The sequence below is a fragment of the Schistocerca serialis genome, chromosome 1, assembly GCF_023864345.2.
Source record: "Schistocerca serialis cubense isolate TAMUIC-IGC-003099 chromosome 1, iqSchSeri2.2, whole genome shotgun sequence".
Taxonomy (NCBI): Eukaryota; Metazoa; Arthropoda; class Insecta; order Orthoptera; family Acrididae; genus Schistocerca; species Schistocerca serialis.
This window is the reverse complement of record NC_064638.1, coordinates 779,957,273-779,977,232: the sequence shown is the minus strand read 5'-3', so window position 1 is coordinate 779,977,232 and position 19,960 is coordinate 779,957,273. Positions and strand designations below refer to the sequence as shown.

At 37.2% G+C, this 19,960-nt stretch overlaps 1 protein-coding gene across 1 annotated transcript in view; it reads left to right on the top strand.

The window, feature by feature from the left end:
* The window catches only part of LOC126483452 (2-aminoadipate transaminase), a 67,797-nt gene extending 48,494 nt beyond the window's left edge, over nt 1-19,303 (top strand). The window contains exons 6-7 of the mRNA XM_050106622.1: nt 3,886-4,000; nt 18,812-19,303. Of these exons, the coding sequence (XP_049962579.1) occupies nt 3,886-4,000; nt 18,812-19,126 (430 nt within the window). The 3' untranslated portion in view covers nt 19,127-19,303. The remainder of the gene's footprint in view (nt 1-3,885; nt 4,001-18,811) is intronic.
* The last annotated feature ends 657 nt before the right edge of the window (nt 19,304-19,960 follow it).

The following is a 19,960-nucleotide window of genomic DNA, read 5'->3' as shown; positions in this document are numbered from 1 at the left end:
TCATTGCAAGCAATAATTATTTTCTTCTTCTTCTTCTTCTTCTTCTTCCCCAACTCAGCTTACCTCTATAGTGGTATTGGCTGTCTTTGGTGAAGTGATTTGTCACAGTTGTCCTAAACACATTGCCTCTGAAAAGTCATCAAAGCATCAGCCAATAAGTGTGTTTTCAATCACGTGGCCAAATCTTCATATTTAATGTTTTTTGAACTTTAATTACATAAAAATAACACATTTTGTGAGAATATTGACCATAAATGCTTTTTAAATGTTATAATCAATCAGAATAACAGTAATCTGAGCTATATTTGTAGCATAGGAAAATAGCCTTATTGTTTCAGTGAAACTGACTGGACTTTTCTTTCAGTTCTGAATTTCTCACTATCCTGATTAAGTCTGATTAAGTATTCTTCTGTATACTAATATTATCAAGGGATGTTCGTGCAGATTTTGTTGAAACTGAATGAAAATCTATCTCAGAATTGATGAAGCCCAAGTAGTGGTAATTTCAGTTGTGACTTACAAATGGTCCATTTTGTTATATCCTTATCTACAGTCAGCTTGCTCATTTGCTGGATTAATTTTTTTCATGTTGTTGTTGATAGATTACATGAATATGTTGAACACAATGGAGAAAAGGCTGTAGGGTCTGTAGTTTCTTAATGTCTTCTGCCTATCCTTTATTATGTAATTGGATAATTACAGCACTATTCCTATTTTGGGAATTTTCACTGTACAGGCATTCTGTAAATGATTTTGCAAGTTCCTCTAGTATTACATTGCCTGCAGCTTTAACTGTTTCTACTGAAACACTAACTCAAGGCTCAAATGCCTTATACACTCCATCTAGCATTATTTCCAGAATGTCTTATTATTATTATTGATTATCTTTGTTTCTGGTTCATATCTTGGATTAGTCAGACATTCAAAGAAATTTTGGAATGCTTGAACAATTTTCTCTCTGTTCTTAATTACTTAATTGAAGAAATGTTGACCACCCAACATGCAATCCTGTTTTGTCTTCACTATACTTTCATTGGTTTCAGTAATATTGTCTCATATTTGAATTGTCACTTCCACATCCTCTTGAAATATTTTTGAAGAGTTTTATTTGATTCAGTGTATTCTAGCTTGTTCTTACTATTATTTGGCAGAAAGCCTCTTTAGTAAGTGCCTTGTTCCATTTGACAGTTTTCTTTTCTTGTACTGTCTTTGCATCTGCAACATCTTTTATCTGCTTTTGCAAGATGCTGAACATGTTGTTTGATATAGTCCAGTATACCTTCATATTCATAAATTAATTTATATAATCGACATTTGTGATTTCCTGCATAATCAGTCTTTTTCTTTCTTGCTTTGTAAGTATCTTTTTTCTGCATCTTACAAGTCTTAAAATAACTCAGAGTACTATAGTGGTTTAAGACTGCCACATCCTATACAATTTATTAGATGGTAGAATATAGTTAGTTTCATTTTTAATTCCATTTGGTTCTCTCCAGGTCCAATTTTATATTTATCATCTGAAGAGCTAATTCTACAAATTGCATTAATTTGAGTTAAATATTGTGGAAGCATTCTTTAGCTTTTATCCTTCTTTTGCAATGAAATCGCCCCTCATCCTGTAGTGGGATTTTTGTGTCATTTATCACCATCTGTACATCTTCGCATATAGCTTCTGCCTACTCATCAAAACAAAGGAAAGGTGGTACATGTTCCCATGGTAGATCTTTTATTTATTTTTAAAATAGGTGTTGCTGTTTTATTAGATTCCTTCGATATCTGTGATATTGTTTACAATTTGACACTGAATTTCCTCAGTGCTCTGTTTATCTCTAATAAAACATGTGACCAGATTTCTACATATAATTTTATTGTACTAATGATAATCTCCCTATATTGCAGTTGATGTCATTTATCTCCTCTTGCCACTCCACTAACCGGACTGCAGATCCTAAAGTTCTGCAGTTTATTGTTAATAAATAAAATATAGTGAAAGCTGTTGGATTTCTGAGGTATGTGTTATGGTTTATTCCCCCAAATTCCATGTAGCAAGAGGCAGGCACAGTAATAGCTGGGCTTGTCCCATGGCTTGAAGCCATTGCCTGAATTCTCTCAGCCCACCACTTCAGATATTACTTCACCTGGGCTGAAATTATGATGACACAGAAACTTGTATGTCTTAGCAAGGTCTGTGACAGCCCTGCAAGCGATACTTTAACCTGCCAGTGCCCACAGAGTTTGATTAATGACACATGAGCAGTGTTAAAACTCAACACTGGTATCAGCTTGGGCCTGAGCGTTTCTGGAGATGAGCCTGGGATTAACGTGACCATTCCCTATACTGATTATGTATCTTGTCTATATTGTCATTTGGCATTGAGTCAACCTTTATGCCATACATAGTATATTTGATTGAGAAGGTTGCAAACTTTCGACTCAACACGTTTTCAAACTAAAGGCAGGAATTGTTTTGGAGTGTCTCAAAATGTGTTGTGAATACCTAAGTTGTAATTTTAATATGATATATGCACTCTTCACTATGTAAGGTGTTTCAAAAAGAATGATCTGATTTGGACAGTAATAAATATGAAACATGGGAAATGTGTCATCTCAGGTTGCAGTGAGAAGTTAGATAGCATCCACTCAACAGAAGGTGTTTTGTATGCTGCAGTTTGCGAAGAGTCTGTTTATTTCAGTCCAACGTGCTTCTCATCAGCATTTTGGCAGTGATCCACCTACACCCAAAAACATTCATCATTGTTATTGCCAATTTCAAGAGACAGCATGTTTGTGTAAAGGTAGTCCAGATTGACCTCACACTTCTGATGACATAGTAGAAAGAATTCAGCAAATGCGTAAGCAGAGTCCAGAAAGTATACTTGCCATGAAAGTGGGGAATTGACGATGCCTCGTACGACTATCTGGTGAGCATTAAGGTGTCGTTTGGTTTATAAACCATATGGACTACAGTTATAAGCTGAGGAATGTGCAGGGATGAGACGGTGAGAGGATAGGCCAGCTAGGTGCAGTCAGGAGGTTAGACGGAAGGCAGTGGAGATAATATTGTTACATTTCTGCCACAGTTACTTTTCAGTGACAAAGCAACATTTCATGTCAGCAGTTAAATAAACCTATGTAACATATGTATATGCAGACTCCAGAACCTTCGTGACATTATTGAGAACAAAAGAGACACCTAAAGGGATTTTTTTTGTGCCATTTCTCGTAGAAAAAGGATATGGTCCCTTCTTTTTTGAGGAAAACACAGTAACTGGGACGAGCTATCTTAACATGCTGCAGAATTGGCTTCTTCCATAACTTCAGGACTCTGACAACTTCTTTTTCCAAGAGGACAGAGTTCCTCCATACTGGCACAACAGCGTATGTCAATTTCTCATTGACACACTGCCCCAACACTGGATATTGCGCATGGGACCTCAAGACACTGCCTTGCTTTCTTAGCCTCCAAGGTCATCAGACGTGACCCCATGTGTTTTTTTCCTATGGGGATATGTGAAGGAAAGTGTGTTCATCTTCCCTTTACCTCATGACATAGAAGTAGTGAAGAACAGCCAGATGTTTGTGCTGCTGCTGCTGTTAGACACACAAAGTATTTGTAACAGCATAGCTAAAACTTTTAAGATGTTGTGAGTATTTTGCAATTTATTCCATGTTTATAGTATGTTTTTATCAGTAAATATGGAGGTTTGAAATCGGGCCATTCTTTGTGAAACACCCTCTATTTTATTATGACCATATCTTAGGACTCATTGATGTTTGATAATCCCAAAAAGTTTTTGTATGGGAAAGAAGAAAGGGAAATTTCAGTAAGAATTTACTCTAGTCAGTTGCAATATTATTATTTCATGTCTCTCTTCTGTTTTCAAGTGGTGTGTTAGTCAGTGGTGGAGGAGTCAATCAGTATATGGCGGGATTAATCACAAGTGCTATTAAACTTGGTACTCTAAAGAGTCATCTTAATGTACTGAAAAAGACATTTCAAGTAAGTATGTTCTCATCAGCCATCAGACATTAATATCTCATTACTAAAAGTATTTTTAAATTTTCAGAATGATATTTCTGCATGCCAAACATTTGTTAATGATCACTGCTTTTATTGAAAACATTTATCACAAATAAGATCACAAAAAATTTACTTCTTGAATAAAAATTATATAAAAATGTTGTGCTCATATTATGAAAAGGACAGTTGCTAACACACACACACACACACACACACACACACACACGCACACACACACACACACTCTTGCACGCGCTCTCACACAAATGCAACTTGCACACACATGACCACAGTCTCTGGCACCTGAAGCCAGACTGCAAGCAGCAGGAGCAATGCATGACGGGAGAGGCAAGTGGGTGGACATAAGGAGGAGGCTGGCGGGAGGGGGGGGGGGGATGCTGAAGTGTTGCTGGGGAATGTGCAGGTATGAGACGGAGAGAGAATAGGCCACCTAGGTGCAGTTGGGAGGTTAGACGGAGGGTAGGGGAGATAATATTGTTACAGTCCATCCTGGATTTTCCATTTTTCTCATATTAGTAATATAAAGCTTTTAAGTTGTTGCCCTATTACCCTTTCCTGTCGCTTGTGCCCCCCACCCCCCTCATTTTTTTAATGTGTGGGGTGCATAGGGAGTGAGCTCATAACCTTTGTTGGTAGAAGGCTATACTGCCAGATTCAGCAAGCTCTGTGTCTGTCACACGTTAACTCTGTAAGTAACATATACAGAACAGAGACTGAGTATTTTATTTGTTCTACAAAGCATCATTGTGACAATTATTAATTTCTTTAATGACTGTGTGCCACTGCTGTACACACAACCATGCACGCAATACATATCATACTACACAATAAACACTCCAGCATGCAAGACTTGTCCCACAGCGGCTCACTCTGACATGTACTACTGCACAACACTTGTTGCATGCTGACACATGCCAAACCATTATTGAGACCAGAAATAGAGCAATGCACTTCCACATAATTCATGAAATTGACACAAACCTGGAACACACATCGCACAAAACCCTGGAAATGTCAAGTGTGCTTTCCTTCTAGCATGTAATATTCAACAAAATTCCATTGGACAGCCAAGTGATAGCAGTGTTTTACTCTTAAAATTACTTTGCACTATTTACCAGAACTCAATTATTTTATGTTTTCTTACTGTTGATGTAATGAAAATTCTTTGTGCGCATTATGCCTGGCACCTTAGCAAAGACACCATCACAGTCAACAATGACACCAGAGTGGTATTCCATTTCTAAAACAATTGTAAATTGTGTCATTCTAATGAAGGTATATATTGGAATGAGTAAACTGTATAATTCAGGCTTAGTTACATTGTAATTTATTTGAACAGATTTAACTGAGTGAGGTTAGTTAATGACCATGTTACTGCTTTTGTAAGATCTGATGATGGCTGTAAAGCTGGAAACAGGCACATGTTCAAATAAACTGAAAAGTGATTGCACTTCAATTAAAATAACTTTGCAGTTAACAAATGTATTTGGTGGAGAGTGGGGCTTCTGGCTTGTACACATTGTGACACCTACCCATGTAGTCAACAGTTGTGCACAAACCATAAAACACTTTGGAGCATGTATCTACTGCCTGTTCTTGTTCAGAACAGGCAACACAGTGAAATGTGGAACCCAAGAGATGACTGTGATTGGCACATGCGCAGCCCCCACTGCTCAGTTCAGTGAAACGCAATCACAAAGTTGTTTCAGTGACACTATAAGACTGCAAATTCTACCATTTTTTCAGATACCAATGTTACAGGTCTCCTGCAAATGTAAAAGCAGCTCCATTTCATACTGGAATGAGTTTTCTAACACAAAATTTCATATTTAAGAAGTTGTTCATGTAGGAGGATCATACAGACATACTGTTGTTAGACCATCACAGAATCCCTTATGAGGACATGGTAATAGACATTCCTGGCACAGAAAGGCAACTGCAAGAGTTGAAAACAAATAAGTCATCAGGTCCGGATGGAATCCCAATTTGCTTTTCCAAAGTACTCCAAGACATTAGATTAGCCTCCCCCCCCCTCACTTAGCTCCTATTTATTATGAGTCTCTTGCCCAGCGCAAATTCCCAAGTGACTGAAAAAAGTACACAAGGCTGAGAGAGAGACTTGCAAAGTTACAGAAAAATATCCTTAATGTCAGTTTGTTGCAGAGTTCTTGAGCATATTCTCAGTTTGAATATATTAAATTTCCCTGAAACCGAAAAGGCAAAACTTGGCTTGCCCTTTTCTCACAAGATATACTGCGAACTATGAGTGAAGGGCAACAGGCAGATTCTGTATAGATTTCTGACAAGTGTTTGACTCAGTGCCCCACAGCAGACTGTTAACAAAGATATGAGCATACAGTGTAGGTTTCCAGATTTATGAGTGGTTCAAAAACTTAAGTAATAGAACCCATTATGTTGTCCTCAATTGTGAGTATTCGTCGGGTACAAGGGTATTGTCAGGAGAGCTCAGGGAAGTGTGATAGGACTGCTGTTATTCTCGATATAATGAATTACCTGATGAATAGGATGAGCAGCAGTGCGGGGCTGTTTGCTGATGATACTGTGATGTGCGAGAGGGTGTCATCATTGAGTGACTTCAGGAGAAGGCAAGATGACATAACTGTTTGCTGATGGTACTGTGATGTGCGGGAGGGTGTCATCATTGAGTGACTTCAGGAGGATGCAAGATGACAGACAAAATATCTAATTGATGTGATGAATGATAGGTAGTTCTAAATGTAGAAAAATGTGAGTTAATGCAGATGAGTAGAAAAAACAAACCTGTAAAGTTCAAACACAGTATTAGTAATGTACTGCTTGACACACTCATGTTGATTAAATAAGTAAGCGTCATGTCGCAAAGGTATATGAAATGGAATAAGCATGTAAGGGTTGTAGTAGGGAAGGTGAATGGTAGAGTTCAGTTTATTGGGGGAATTTTAGGAAAGTGTGATTCATTTGTGAAGGAGATCACATATAGAACACTAGTGTGACCCATTTTTGAATACAGCTAAAGTATAAACCAGGTCAGATTAATGAAAGACATTGAGACAATTCAGATGTGGGCTACTGGATTTGTTATTGGTAGGTTCGATCAACATACAAGTATTACAGAGATGCTTTGGGGACTCAAAAGAGAATCCCCAGAGGTAAGGCAATGTTTTTTTTTGAGGGGCAGTGTTGAGAAAATTTAGAGAACTGACATTTGAAGCTGACTGCAGAACAATTCTTCTGCCACCAACGTACATTTCATGTAAGGACCACAAAGATAAGATGTGAGAAATTGGGGCTTGTACAGATGCATATAGATAGTAATTTTTCCCTCGCTTTATTTGTGAGTGGAACAGGACAGGAAATGACTAGTTGTGGTACAAGGTACTCTCCACCACACCCTTTTGGTGGTTTGTGGAATATGTATATACAGGTGAATCAAAACGTTATCACCTGCTTTGTAGTGTTGATCCACCTTTTGAGTCCAGCATGGCATGGATTATGCAGAGAATGAACTTAGCAACTGTTGGTAGGTTTCTGGAGATATGTTGCACCTGATGTTTATGCACAGGCCACACAATTCCTGTAAATTATGAGTCAGTGGTTTCTGGGCATGGAGTTGGTGCCTAAATTGTGCCAGATGTGTTCTGTCTGGTTCATATTAGGTGAATTTAGTGGCCAAGACATACAAGAATTCACAATCGTACTACTTAAACCACTGTAGCACTATAACACAAAAATCTGTTGGAAGATGCCATTGCAGTTGGGGAAGATATCAAGCATGAAGGGATACGTACAGGTAGTTCAAAATACAAGGTGTACAACTTTGCTTCCACTGTTTTTTTCCCCAACATTTGGGGCTTTAATGAAACAGATTGGTTATACATGTATCATTCAAAGTATTTTCCATCGCTGACCACTACTTTCTCCCATCTTTCGGGCAGTGTACAAATCCCGCATTGAAAAAATTGTTCATCTTTTGAAGCGATCCATGAATCAATCCAATTTGTGACTTCTTCATGAGATCGGAAGTGTTGGTCAGCCAGGCCAAGCGCCATTGATGTAAGCAGGTAATAGTCAGAGGGAGCAATGTCTGGAGAATACGGTGGGTGGGGTAGGACTTTTCATTTTAACGTTTCCAAGTACATTTTGACCTCTTTTGCAACGTGGGGTCGAGCGTTGTTGTGCTGCAAAATCACTTTATCATGCCTCTCACTGTATTGTGGCCGTTTGTCTTTTAATGCTCTGCTCAAACACATTAATTGTGTTCGATAACAAGCACCTGTGATTGTTTCCCTTGGTTTTAACACCTCATACTACATGGCGCTGAGCTGGATCCACCAAATGCAGAGCATGATCTTGGAGCCGTGAATATTCGGTTTGGCTGTCGATGTGGAAGCATGGCCGGGATATCCCCATGATTTTTTGCATTTAAGGTTATTGTAATGAACTCATTTTTCATCCCCCGTCACAATACGATGCAGAAATCCCTTCTGTTTTTGCCTCTAAAGCAACTATTCACAAACACACAAATGCCGTTCAACGTCTCTTGGTTTCAGCTCACACGAGATCCAAGTTCCTTCTTTCTTAATATTGCCTATAGCCTTGAGACATTTTGAAATGGCTTACTGTGTAACTTCCACTAATCGTGCCCATTCTTCTTGAGTTTGATGCGAGTCTTCACTCGGCAATGTCTCCAATTCCGCAACTTCGAAAACATTCTCTCTTCCACCACTATGCTGGTCTATGACATTAAAATCACCATTCTTGAAGTGTTGACCATTCACAACACTCTCTTTCACTAATAGCGCCCTTACCATACGTATTTGGGAGCATTTGATGAGACTTGGCCACTGTTTTCTTCATATTAGAACAAAACAGTAACACTTCCCACAAATGATGAGAATTAGGCTCGTAAATTGACATTTTCAATTAATGATGCAGACACAAATCAACTAATGTTTGAATGAGGTTATGTTGACAGAGGTCCAAGCTAAATGCCTGACATCTGCGATCTGTTTCTTTCGACTGCTACTTACCGTTGTCGCCACCTATCGGCAAATGGCGGAAGCAAAGTTGTACACCTTGTAATATCCATGTAATCCACAGCTGTTGTTGCACATTTGATTACTACCACACATCCCATGGAAGCCCAAGTGAATGCCCCCCTAGCATAAAACTGTCCCCCATCAATTGGCATCCGTGATGTTGTGCATGTTTCGAGCAACAGTATACCCAGACATGACTGTCGACCTAGTGTAACAAGAAATAAGGCTTATCCAGACAGGTGACAAATTTCAATTTATCAACTGTCCCAACCTTGATGATCACATGCTCACTACAGTCACAATTGGCGATGTTGTTAGGTCATCGTGGAAACATGCAGGAGCCATCTGCTGCAAAGCTGCATTTTCAATCATAATTGTTGAATGGTGTGGATCCAAAATACTTACACCTGCTCCAGGGTTGCACCCTGTCAGATCCGCCAGTATCTCCAACTATCCTGCTTTACAAAGCATCCATACCTTTGTCCTCCACATTCTGTGATGAGATGTGGATATTTAAAACCTTGTCACCTATTTGTGGTTCCACCGTACTTCAACTTTATAGATGCACGCAAGTAGCATGGAAGCAGTCAATGAGGTCTGCTATTTCCAAGTTGCACATTTCCATGTATGGAGCCGTAATAATGTACCTTTTGTCAGAGCTGCTAATGTCAGTGCATTTCCCCATTTACCACCCCTATCATTGCTAGAATGATCCCCATTTCCTTACTGTGTCACGTACCTGTAACACCATCAGCTGGCATTCAATCTTATGGTGGGCATTGCTCATAATGTTATGGCTCATCTACATGTATAGATGCAACGCTAAATTGATGTGCTACCAGAACACTTTCTTAGTTGTAAATTACAAGTACAGGATTCAATGAGCGTAGATAAATATCCTTCTAGATTTATCATCAGTTGACAAGAGTTGCTAGACATCAATAAAGCATAGCTATGGTTTATCTAAGTGAATGGCAGACAAAAACATTCATTGACCAGAACAAATCATCAAAGATATTAAAATAAAAACTCAGAACTCCTATTTTTCACTCAGGTACAGTCGGTTTTTATTATATTATTATTATTATTATTATTATCTTCTTTCCTTTCTCAGACCTTAGGTCTGGTTAAAAATGGAAAGTGACATGGACCTTCATCAAGCGTGACTTCCTTTTAACTGTACGGTATATGTTACATTGCATTTAGGAACTTTCGGGTAATTGAACATGTATCAATAATTACAGATTTCTGTTGTATATATACGTTTGGATGTAGCTGTATTACGTTGATGTACTGGTGGATATTGTGTGGTATGACTCCTGTAGTTGATAGTATAATTGGTGTAATGTCAACTTTATCCGGATGCCACATGTCCTTGACTTCCTCAGCCACTTGGATGTATTTTTCAATTTTTTCTCCTGTTTTCTTCTGTATATTTGTTGTATTGGGTATGGATATTTCGATTAGTTGTGTTAATTTCTTCTTTTTATTGGTGAGTATGATGTCAGGTTTGTTATATCTGTTATAATGGTTCTGTTACAGTATAATTTGTATTCATCATTCTCCAGTACATTTTGTGGTGCATACTTGTATGTGGGAACTTGTTGTTTTATTAGTTTATATTGTATGGCAAGCTGTTGATGGATTATTTTTGCTACATTGTCATGTCTTCTGGGGTATTCTGTATTTGCTAGTATTGTACATCCGCTTGTGATGTGATCTACTGTTTCTACTTGTTGTTTGCAAAGTCTGCATTTATCTGTTGCGGTATTGGGATCTTTAATAATGTGCTTGCTGTAATATCTAGTGTTTATTGTTTGATCCTGTATTGCAATCATGAATCCTTCCGTCTCACTGTATATATTGCCTTTTCTTAGCCATGTGTTGGATGCGTCTTGATCTAGGTGTGGCTGTGTTAGATGATACGGGTGCTTGCCATGTAGTGTTTTCTTTTTCCAATTTACTTTCTTCGTATCTGTTGATGTTATGTGATCTAAAGGGTTGTAGAGGTGGTTATGAAATTGTAGTGGTGTAGCTGATGTATTTATATGAGTGAGTGCTTTGTGTATTTTGCTAGTTTCTGCTCGTTCTGTAAAGAATTTTCTTAAATTGTCTACCTGTCCATAATGTAGGTTTTTTATGTCGATAAATACCCTTCCTCCTTCCTTTCTGCTTAATGTGAATCTTTCACATTATCATTATTATTATTATTATTAGTATTATTATTATTATTTTAAATTGAGCAACCTTCCTTTCAGTGCAATGTGCAAAATTTCCATATAATGCCTGGTGTCCTACACAGAGTGCATTCCCATAGACATGTGCCTCAGAAACACTGGTTTCTTCTGCAAACACATGCGCTCCCTAAAACAGCTCAGATGATCGTCCTGTTCGGCCAATATAGTACTGGTCGCAATATTTGAAATTACCGTACATTATACCCTCCAGAATTGGGATACACGTTATACTAAAACTCTTTACTTAACAGCGTTAGTCAATGAAATTTGAGTGAAGTTGATTACCCTATCTTAGAACTTATTTCTCTTTCATCCTGCTGCGCTGTGTGTACAGATTGTAAATAGTTTCAAAACTTTTAGCCACACACTATTGAATATCTTGTATGACAAGATTAAGTTGATACTTGGTCGAGACACTACGAAATGTTGGCATTATGTGTGAAGCATCTGTCTTAAGCAAATCTTTAATTTTATGCAACTGTCATATTTGCATGTTCAAGTAACTGTTCACTTGTAGCTTCAACGGATTGTGCTGATAGGGAAGTATTGGAAATGTTAATTTTAGGATATGTGACAGTGATGCCCAGAGCTTTTATTAAAGGTAATTTTAATGTCTTCTTTAGAAAATATCTGTCCAATTTTCAGAAGATTACAAACATCTACATTTGTCTGAGACTGCATTTCATTTGCAAGCTAATACAGTGACATGAAATCCATAATCGTCTTGATCACAATATAAAGAAGCAGTTAGGCAACAGGGTTTGGTTGTTGACCAACCTTTTTCATATTTAAACTTTAAGACATGATAATGTGCCCTAATTCCTAATCCAAATTGTATCATAAAGCCCATTGTCAAACAAATAACAAATTGCAACACACTCAAAATGTGCCCAACGCACTGCCAGCTTGATAGAAAGCCACAACATGACTGGCCACTTTACTTCCCTGTACACCTCTAGCAAGAGTTTCCAAACTAAACCAAATTGCATGCTTAAAGTCATGCAGTTGCAATATAAGTATAATAGGAGAAAGAATAGTTAGTATAACAGTTTAAAAAAATACAGAAAAATCCAAGTAACAAAGACAGTATTTTTAAAATCCTAATGAAAACAACCTATCCGAAACTTGCATGTGAAGCCGCTCTTATTATGGTATGCAATAAAAATTTCTATAACTTAAATACCCAGAAGACAGTAAAACATGGAAATATAATTGTTCCATAAGTGAGGGAGTAAAAACATACCACCAAAGACACTTTTAGAACTCAAAATTAAAACTGACTGCAAACACTAAAGTACGTAAATGTAATTACAATTTTATTAAAATTTATGTGAGTGAGTGGAGGGAAGTTGCCGGCATGTGCTGAGTGCACAAACAGGTGGCGATAATGCCATGCCCACCTTAGTTCATGGTTGTTAGCTGGCCACCACACAAACATTCCTTGGCAGTAAATAAATGATAATACTGAACAGAGCAGTTAGATCAATGAATCTTTGACATGTACATGTACAGTGTAAGTGGAGCATCCCCAAAGGAATAATCATCACAGTCCTCTTTCTCAGGCCTGGAACTGGTTCTTCAGCTGACTGAAACGACCTTCTCTTCAATCTGTTCATCCAGCAGTCCTTCACGAATCCGTGTCTCCTCGACTACCTTCTTGATATGACAAACAGCTCAAGACCAGTCCTGTGGCTAACATTTGCAATGGCTTCTTTTGTCAGCAGTTAATCCTCACTGAGTGTAAACTACTTGTAGTTTTTTGCCACATTACATTTCGCCTGGGTCCGTACATTCTCAAGCAGAATTAAATGAACTTATTGAGTAAGACTGATGTCCTTTAGTGTTTAGCTAGTTTGTCATACAAGAAGTATGGAGTTTTTGGCTTTTACAGCGCTACAAGTTCCATTATCCCCACCTTATTCATGCCAGGTTCAACTTTATCCAATGGAACATTTCTTTATACCCAGAGCAAAATATCCGCTGTCTTCAACTGTATTGTCAGAGCTTTATTTATCATAACTGAATGGTATGGCACATTGTCCATTACTGTTGTTGAATTCAGAGGAATTTTTTTGCAGCAGAACATTAGAAAACCACTCCATAAAAACTTTGGCATTCATTTCCTCATGATATTCGCCTCGTTTCCTGGACTGAAACAGCAATAAAGAGTTTGGAATGAAGCCTCAAGTACAGGCAGCATGACAGATGATTACCCTGCGACCCATTCCCAACAGTGCTTTCATCATTCCTTGTGCTGTGCAGTCCACCCCATTGTCAATGTGTGACACACATTAACACACATCTTCTCCAGCCACGCAGTGTCATCAAACGAAATGCTCCTCACAGCCCACAGATATCGGCCTCCTCAGGCTACTATGTCAGTTCTCTTGGTGATAAATGTCAGAGACAAAAACTTTTCATGCCAGAAACCAAGTTCATGGAGACAATTTTGAAGTGACAACCTACTCCCATTGGAACAGCTCCACTTCTTTGAGGCTGAAAAAAGTTTATTTAAAGTTGGATATTCCATTTGCTGATAATAAGCATTTACATATCTGTGCATTGCATCATGCTGGAATGCGTCCATCATGGTTACCTGTCTTTCGTAACTTCTTTTCTTGCCTGGAGTTTCAGATAAAGAATGTGCTGGTGTCATTTCAGTTTTCATGTCTCTTTCCTGATATTCAGCAACATAGGTCAGTGAACATTAAGCATAGCAGCTGTTCTGTCCACCACTCTTGTAACATATGAAGTCAGATCACAACCAAGTTCAATAACTACACACAGAGTACACACATTTGTAGTCTTGTCCACAGACCAGAATTCCACCTCCTATACACTATATCCTCGCAGCCGGTGAATGTGTTCTTAGACAACCTATTTATTGCAAATCTTGTGTTCACGTATGCTGTAGTTTTGTTGTTAATTAATGTACAGCCAACACAAAATACTAGTTCACAATATCTGAAAAACTGCAGAACACTTAAATGCCAAAAGAATACCACTTCACAATGAGTGTGACAGACATAGATGCATTTAATGTGTGACACCATGCGATACTATTTACCCACCACTTGGCAGCAGGGATGTTCTACTAACTGAAATGCCAGTGGCACAATAGAGAAAGCTGGATTACCATTCGTATTACCTGATAAGCAGCATCATGTCTTCTCCAGTGAGCCAAACTTCAAAAGTTGCTACAAGTTTCAAATGCACTATAATGAGGAAAATTACATGGGAGGAAGTAAAATAGGAAAATAAAAATGCTCTAAGGTGCGAGACTAGCATCACAGAAGATGAAGATATTTAACTTTTGAATATTTACTATTAAAAACAGTCTTGATCACGATTTATTTATCAAGGTGACCGGTTTCGACCACTACTGTGGTCATCTTCAGACCTACAAGTTGTATACAAAGCTCTAATTAGAGGGCTACATACATTAAAGAAAATACATAAAGTTATAAAGCTATAAAACGTTGAATTACCATTGAGTAGGAGCCTCTTTCTGTTGGAAAATCACTACTGGAGAAACCAGTGCACGTCTTACTATATATAATGGAGGCTCCACCCACTTCTGACTGCATGATGTCATTACTAACCAATGAGTTATAAGTCGAATTACAGTTTAAAATTTCTTAGTTAAAAGAACATTGTCAAGAATTAGAAATAAGTACACACTAAACTTAACTTATTAAACAGCTATTGTCAATTAAGAAGCGTTAAAAATATTTAAATATGTAGGACAATGAACTTCGGTTTGGCGATACATGGGTTGCCCTCTCAAGCCCTGTCAGTGAACCATTTGGAACCATTTGGAACCATTGGTTGCCATGGTGAAGTTGGATGCCGTTGCAAAGATGAGGCAGCAGGCTTTTTTCACTGAAGTTGTTGTAAAGTCGATAGTCGAACTAGTGGTTGCCATGGTGAGGACAAACGCCAGTGCAAAGATGTGGCAGCAGGCTCCTTTCCAACGAAGTTGTTGTGAAGTGGAATGGCGAAAACTGTCGCGTCAGCCGATGTATTACTGAGCAGCAACATGTCTTCATTGAAACGATTTTTAAAGAGTAAGCTACAATAAACTGTAGCTGACATGTATACTACACGCTGCATAAATATGATACAAAGTAGTTGTCCGTATATATGAAATATTGTCTATGAAGTTGATATGTAGATTACATGTGCCAATTATTTTAAAGGCATTGCTATTCCTCAAGTTATATCCCAGTCTTATAAGCAAATAAAAATGAAAGAATTTAAAATTATAAGCCATAGTGTCAAAAATAAAAGGATGTGAATTAGCAATATGCAGTCTAAAAGCATATAAGCAAAAATTCTAAAACAGATAGTCAATCATAAAATAATGTTTTGTAAAATACAATTACAATGTAAAGGTAAAATATTTGCTAAAAGTCTTAATAATTAAAAAAAAAAAATTTTTAAGAAACCTTTTAAAACAAAACACAGAAGAGTAAACATTCTAAAGCAGATCATTGAAAAGCTCAAAGAAATGTTTGTCTTTGAACTGAAGTTGTTCGTTTAAAACAGATAATGGATTACTTTTATGAAGTGAAAAGATTTCAATTTCTTCTAAGGTATTTAGCAGTGGTCCTTTTGGCACAGTATGAAATATTTTCAAATTGCTAGAAATGCAACCCTCAGAATGATTGTATCCATCAAGATGTTGACCAAATATTGATTTGGTACATGCAGTACCAGTAGTATGTTCTTTGAAACGTGTTAAAAAGTTACGGCCAGTTTGGCCAATATACTGTTTCTCACAATCATTACATATTATTTTGTAAATGCCTGACTTTTGGTATATATTTGAGTCTCCAATTGTGTGTTTCAGTTTCATCTGTAGGGGGTTACTAGTTTTAAATTCTATTGTCACGCTTGTGTTCTTAAATAATTTATTTATTTTATCTGAGATAGGTCCCATGTATGTCATTTGTGTAAATCTCTTCTTGGAATTTATAACAGCATCATTTGTTTCTTGTAATTTTTGATATAACAGATCAACCTGATGGGAATTATAATTGTTAGCAAACTATTTTTTGTTATTTTTGACACTATGGCTTATAATTTTAAATTCTTTCATTTTTATTTGCTTATAAGACTGGCATATAACTTGAGGAATAGTAATGCCTTTAAAATAATTGGCACATGTAATCTACATATCAACTTCGTAGACAATATTTCATATATACGGACAACTACTTTGTATATCTAAAAACACAGATGATGTGACTTACCGAACGAAAGTGCTGGCAGGTCGGTAGACACACAAACATAAACACGAAATTCAAGCTTTCACAACAAACTGTTGCCTCATCAGGAAAGAGGGAAGGAGAGGGAAAGACGAAAGGATGTGGGTTTTAAGGGAGAGGGTAAGGAGTCATTCCAATCCCGGGAGCGGAAAGACTTACCTTAGGGGGAAAAAAGGACAGGTATACACTCGTGCACACACACACATATCCATCCGCACATACACAGACACAGACAGACTACAAATGTCTGCTTGTGTCTGTGTATGTGCGGATGGATATGTGTGTGTATGCACGAGTGTATACCTGTCCTTTTTTCCCCCTAAGGTAAGTCTTTCCGCTCCCGGGATTGGAATGACTCCTTACCCTCTCCCTTAAAGCCCACATCCTTACGTCTTTCCCTCTCCTTCCCTCTTTCCTGATGAGGCAACAGTTTGTTGCGAAAGCTTGAATTTCGTGTTTATGTTTGTGTTTGTTTGTGTGTCTACCGACCTGCCAGCACTTTCGTTCGGTAAGTCACATCATCTGTGTTTTTAGATATATTTTTCCCACATGGAATGTTTCCCTCTATTATATTCAACTACTTTGTATCATATTTATGCAGCATGTAGTATACATGTCAGCTACAGTTTATTGTAGCTTACTCTTTAAAAATCGTTTCAATGAAGACATGTTGCTGCTCAATAATACATCGGCTGATGCGACAGTCTTCGCCATTCCACTTCACAACAACTTCATTGGAAAGAAGCCTGGTGCCACATCTTTGCACTGGTGTTTGTCCTCACCATGGCAACCACTAGTTCGACTATCGACTTTACAACAACTTCAGTGAAAAAAGCCTGCTGCCTCATCTTTGCAACGGCGTCCAACTTCACCATGGCAACCAATGGTTCCAAATGGTTCACTGACAGGCCTTGAGAGGGCAACCCATGTGTTGCCAAACCGAAGTTCATTGTCCTACATATTTAAATATTTTTAATGCTTCTTAATTGACAATAGCTGTTTAATAAGCTAAGTTTAGTGTGTACTTATTTCTAATTCTTGACAAAGTTCTTTTAACTAAGAAATTTTAAACTGTAATTCGACTTATAACTCATTGGTTAGTAATGACATCATGCAGTCAGAAGTTGGTGGAGCCTCCATTATATACAGTAAGACGTGCACTGGTTTCTCCAGTAGTGATTCTCCAACAAAGAGGCTCCTACTCAATGGTAATTCAACGTTTTATAGCTTTATAACTTTATGTATTTTCTTTAATGTATGTAGCCCTCTAATTAGAGCTTTGTATACAACTTGTAGGTCTGAAGATGACCACAGTAGTGGTCGAAACCGGTCACCTTGATAAATAAATCGTGATCAAGACTGTTTTTAATAGTAAATATTTATAAGACATTGATCACTGCTGTTCCTGTAATGCATTCAAAAGTAATTCATTTAACTTTTGAATTTTAGTGGCACCTGCAGTCATGTGTTTTCATTGCTTTTCCTTACTGCATACATGTTACATCTGTTCTTACTGCTTTCCCTCATTACATACTTGCTAGTGAAATTGTGATTGTTGTAGTATTACATGTCACACAGTGCTTTATGACACCAGTTGCATTTAACTGTTGCTGCTTTATATTATAATCAACAAATTTATTGTGATATATTAACATGGTTATTGGTTGTCATGTTAATTAGAAAAAAATATGGGTCGTAGTGGTGTAATGAGTTGTAGAATGAAAGAAATGAAAGTAATGATTTGATCGTACTTAATAAAGTGCAACAGACTCATAATATTTGTTGATGGAAAAACTGGACAGAAAATTGGTTTATGGAATTTAGTTTTCTCTATATATTTACTCATTGTGGTCTTTCTTTTTTAGAGTAAGCAATTACCCTGAAGATAATTACAAAGGCAGAAAAGTGGTACATTTATTTTATAGTTTAAAAATTTGATGATGAGCAGTACGCAAACCAATATAGTTTTTCTCACTTTGTTCACAAGGGATTTTGAATATTTTCTTCCACCTTCCATATTATGTCTTCCCCTTTTCATTAACACTAGTTGAGTTAAGAGTAGCATTTCCAATGAGGAAGATATAAAATCCTGTTGCACGGTGCATCCATATCTATGTTCAGTTACTTTTATACTACAATATTGTAATTACTCTATTACGTTTATTTTGCAAGGATGCACAAATTTCAAAAGCTGGATTAACAAATGGTGGAATTATTTTACAGGATCGCATGTTTTCATTGTGCGAGGTGTTGTCCAAAAATCTTCCAGATGGTTGCAGTGCAAGAAGACCAGATGGAGGCTATTTTGTGTGGATTGTTTTGCCAGAAACTGTAGATGCAAATGATTTTCTTCCATGGTGTAAAGAAAATTACAAAGTTTCTGCTTTACCTGGGAACATATTTTCACCTGTAGGAAAATTCAGAAACTGTATAAGGCTTGCAATTTCTTTTCATGACAAAGAAAGATTAAGTGCAGCTGGATACAGACTTTGTCAAGCTCTTACAGAATACTTTAAAATCAATTCTATAGTTGTTTAGCATATTACAAAAAACATTATGTTGACTAACAATTTTGTCAAGTACTTAGTAACATCTGGTAAGACTTACTGGGAATGTTGTGAGTGGAAATTATAAGTGTGTCTGCATATATAATATACAACAGCATGGGCAGTACAAGGTAAAGGGTATCATATATAGAATAAAGAAAGCTACTAATATGCGTGTTTTATTTACCTTATCCTTTGAATCCTACAAAACCATTCACTTAGAACTTCATGTCTCTCACTGAATGAAAAGTATATGCAAAGTACATGGAAATAAAATAATAAATGAGAATAGCAGATTTGGCTTCTTGTCAAGTAAAAATGAACTGACCCACACATTACATTTTTCCACTATGATATGGTTACCCCCTATAATACTATTACAGTTTTGCATAAAGACATTCAGTGAACGTGGGTATTAAGTATGAGGTAATTTTAAGCTTTATGGGAACACCACAGGACAGTTTTTCAGATTACATTGCAAATGACAAGGACATAATCAGAACTTCATTTTTGTTCAGAGCTGTCCTGTTGTGTCATTTTTTTAACAATTATTTCTTGGTTTAGTTTATTATGTTCCTTGGACTGCGTCCATGATGATTGTTACATTGTAAATACATCAGTGACAGTTTCTAAGAATTTCTATGGCTACATGCCAGCCATTAACATATTTTTCCCATTATTATACAAGGTGTTTTGAAAAGTTTAATCAGATTTCACAAAACTGTCTGCTACATGTACAGTGTATGACCGAAGTATCCAGACACCCCTTTGTAATGTGGAATTGACCACTAGATGTCATAAGAGAGGGACCATTAGCACAAAAGAA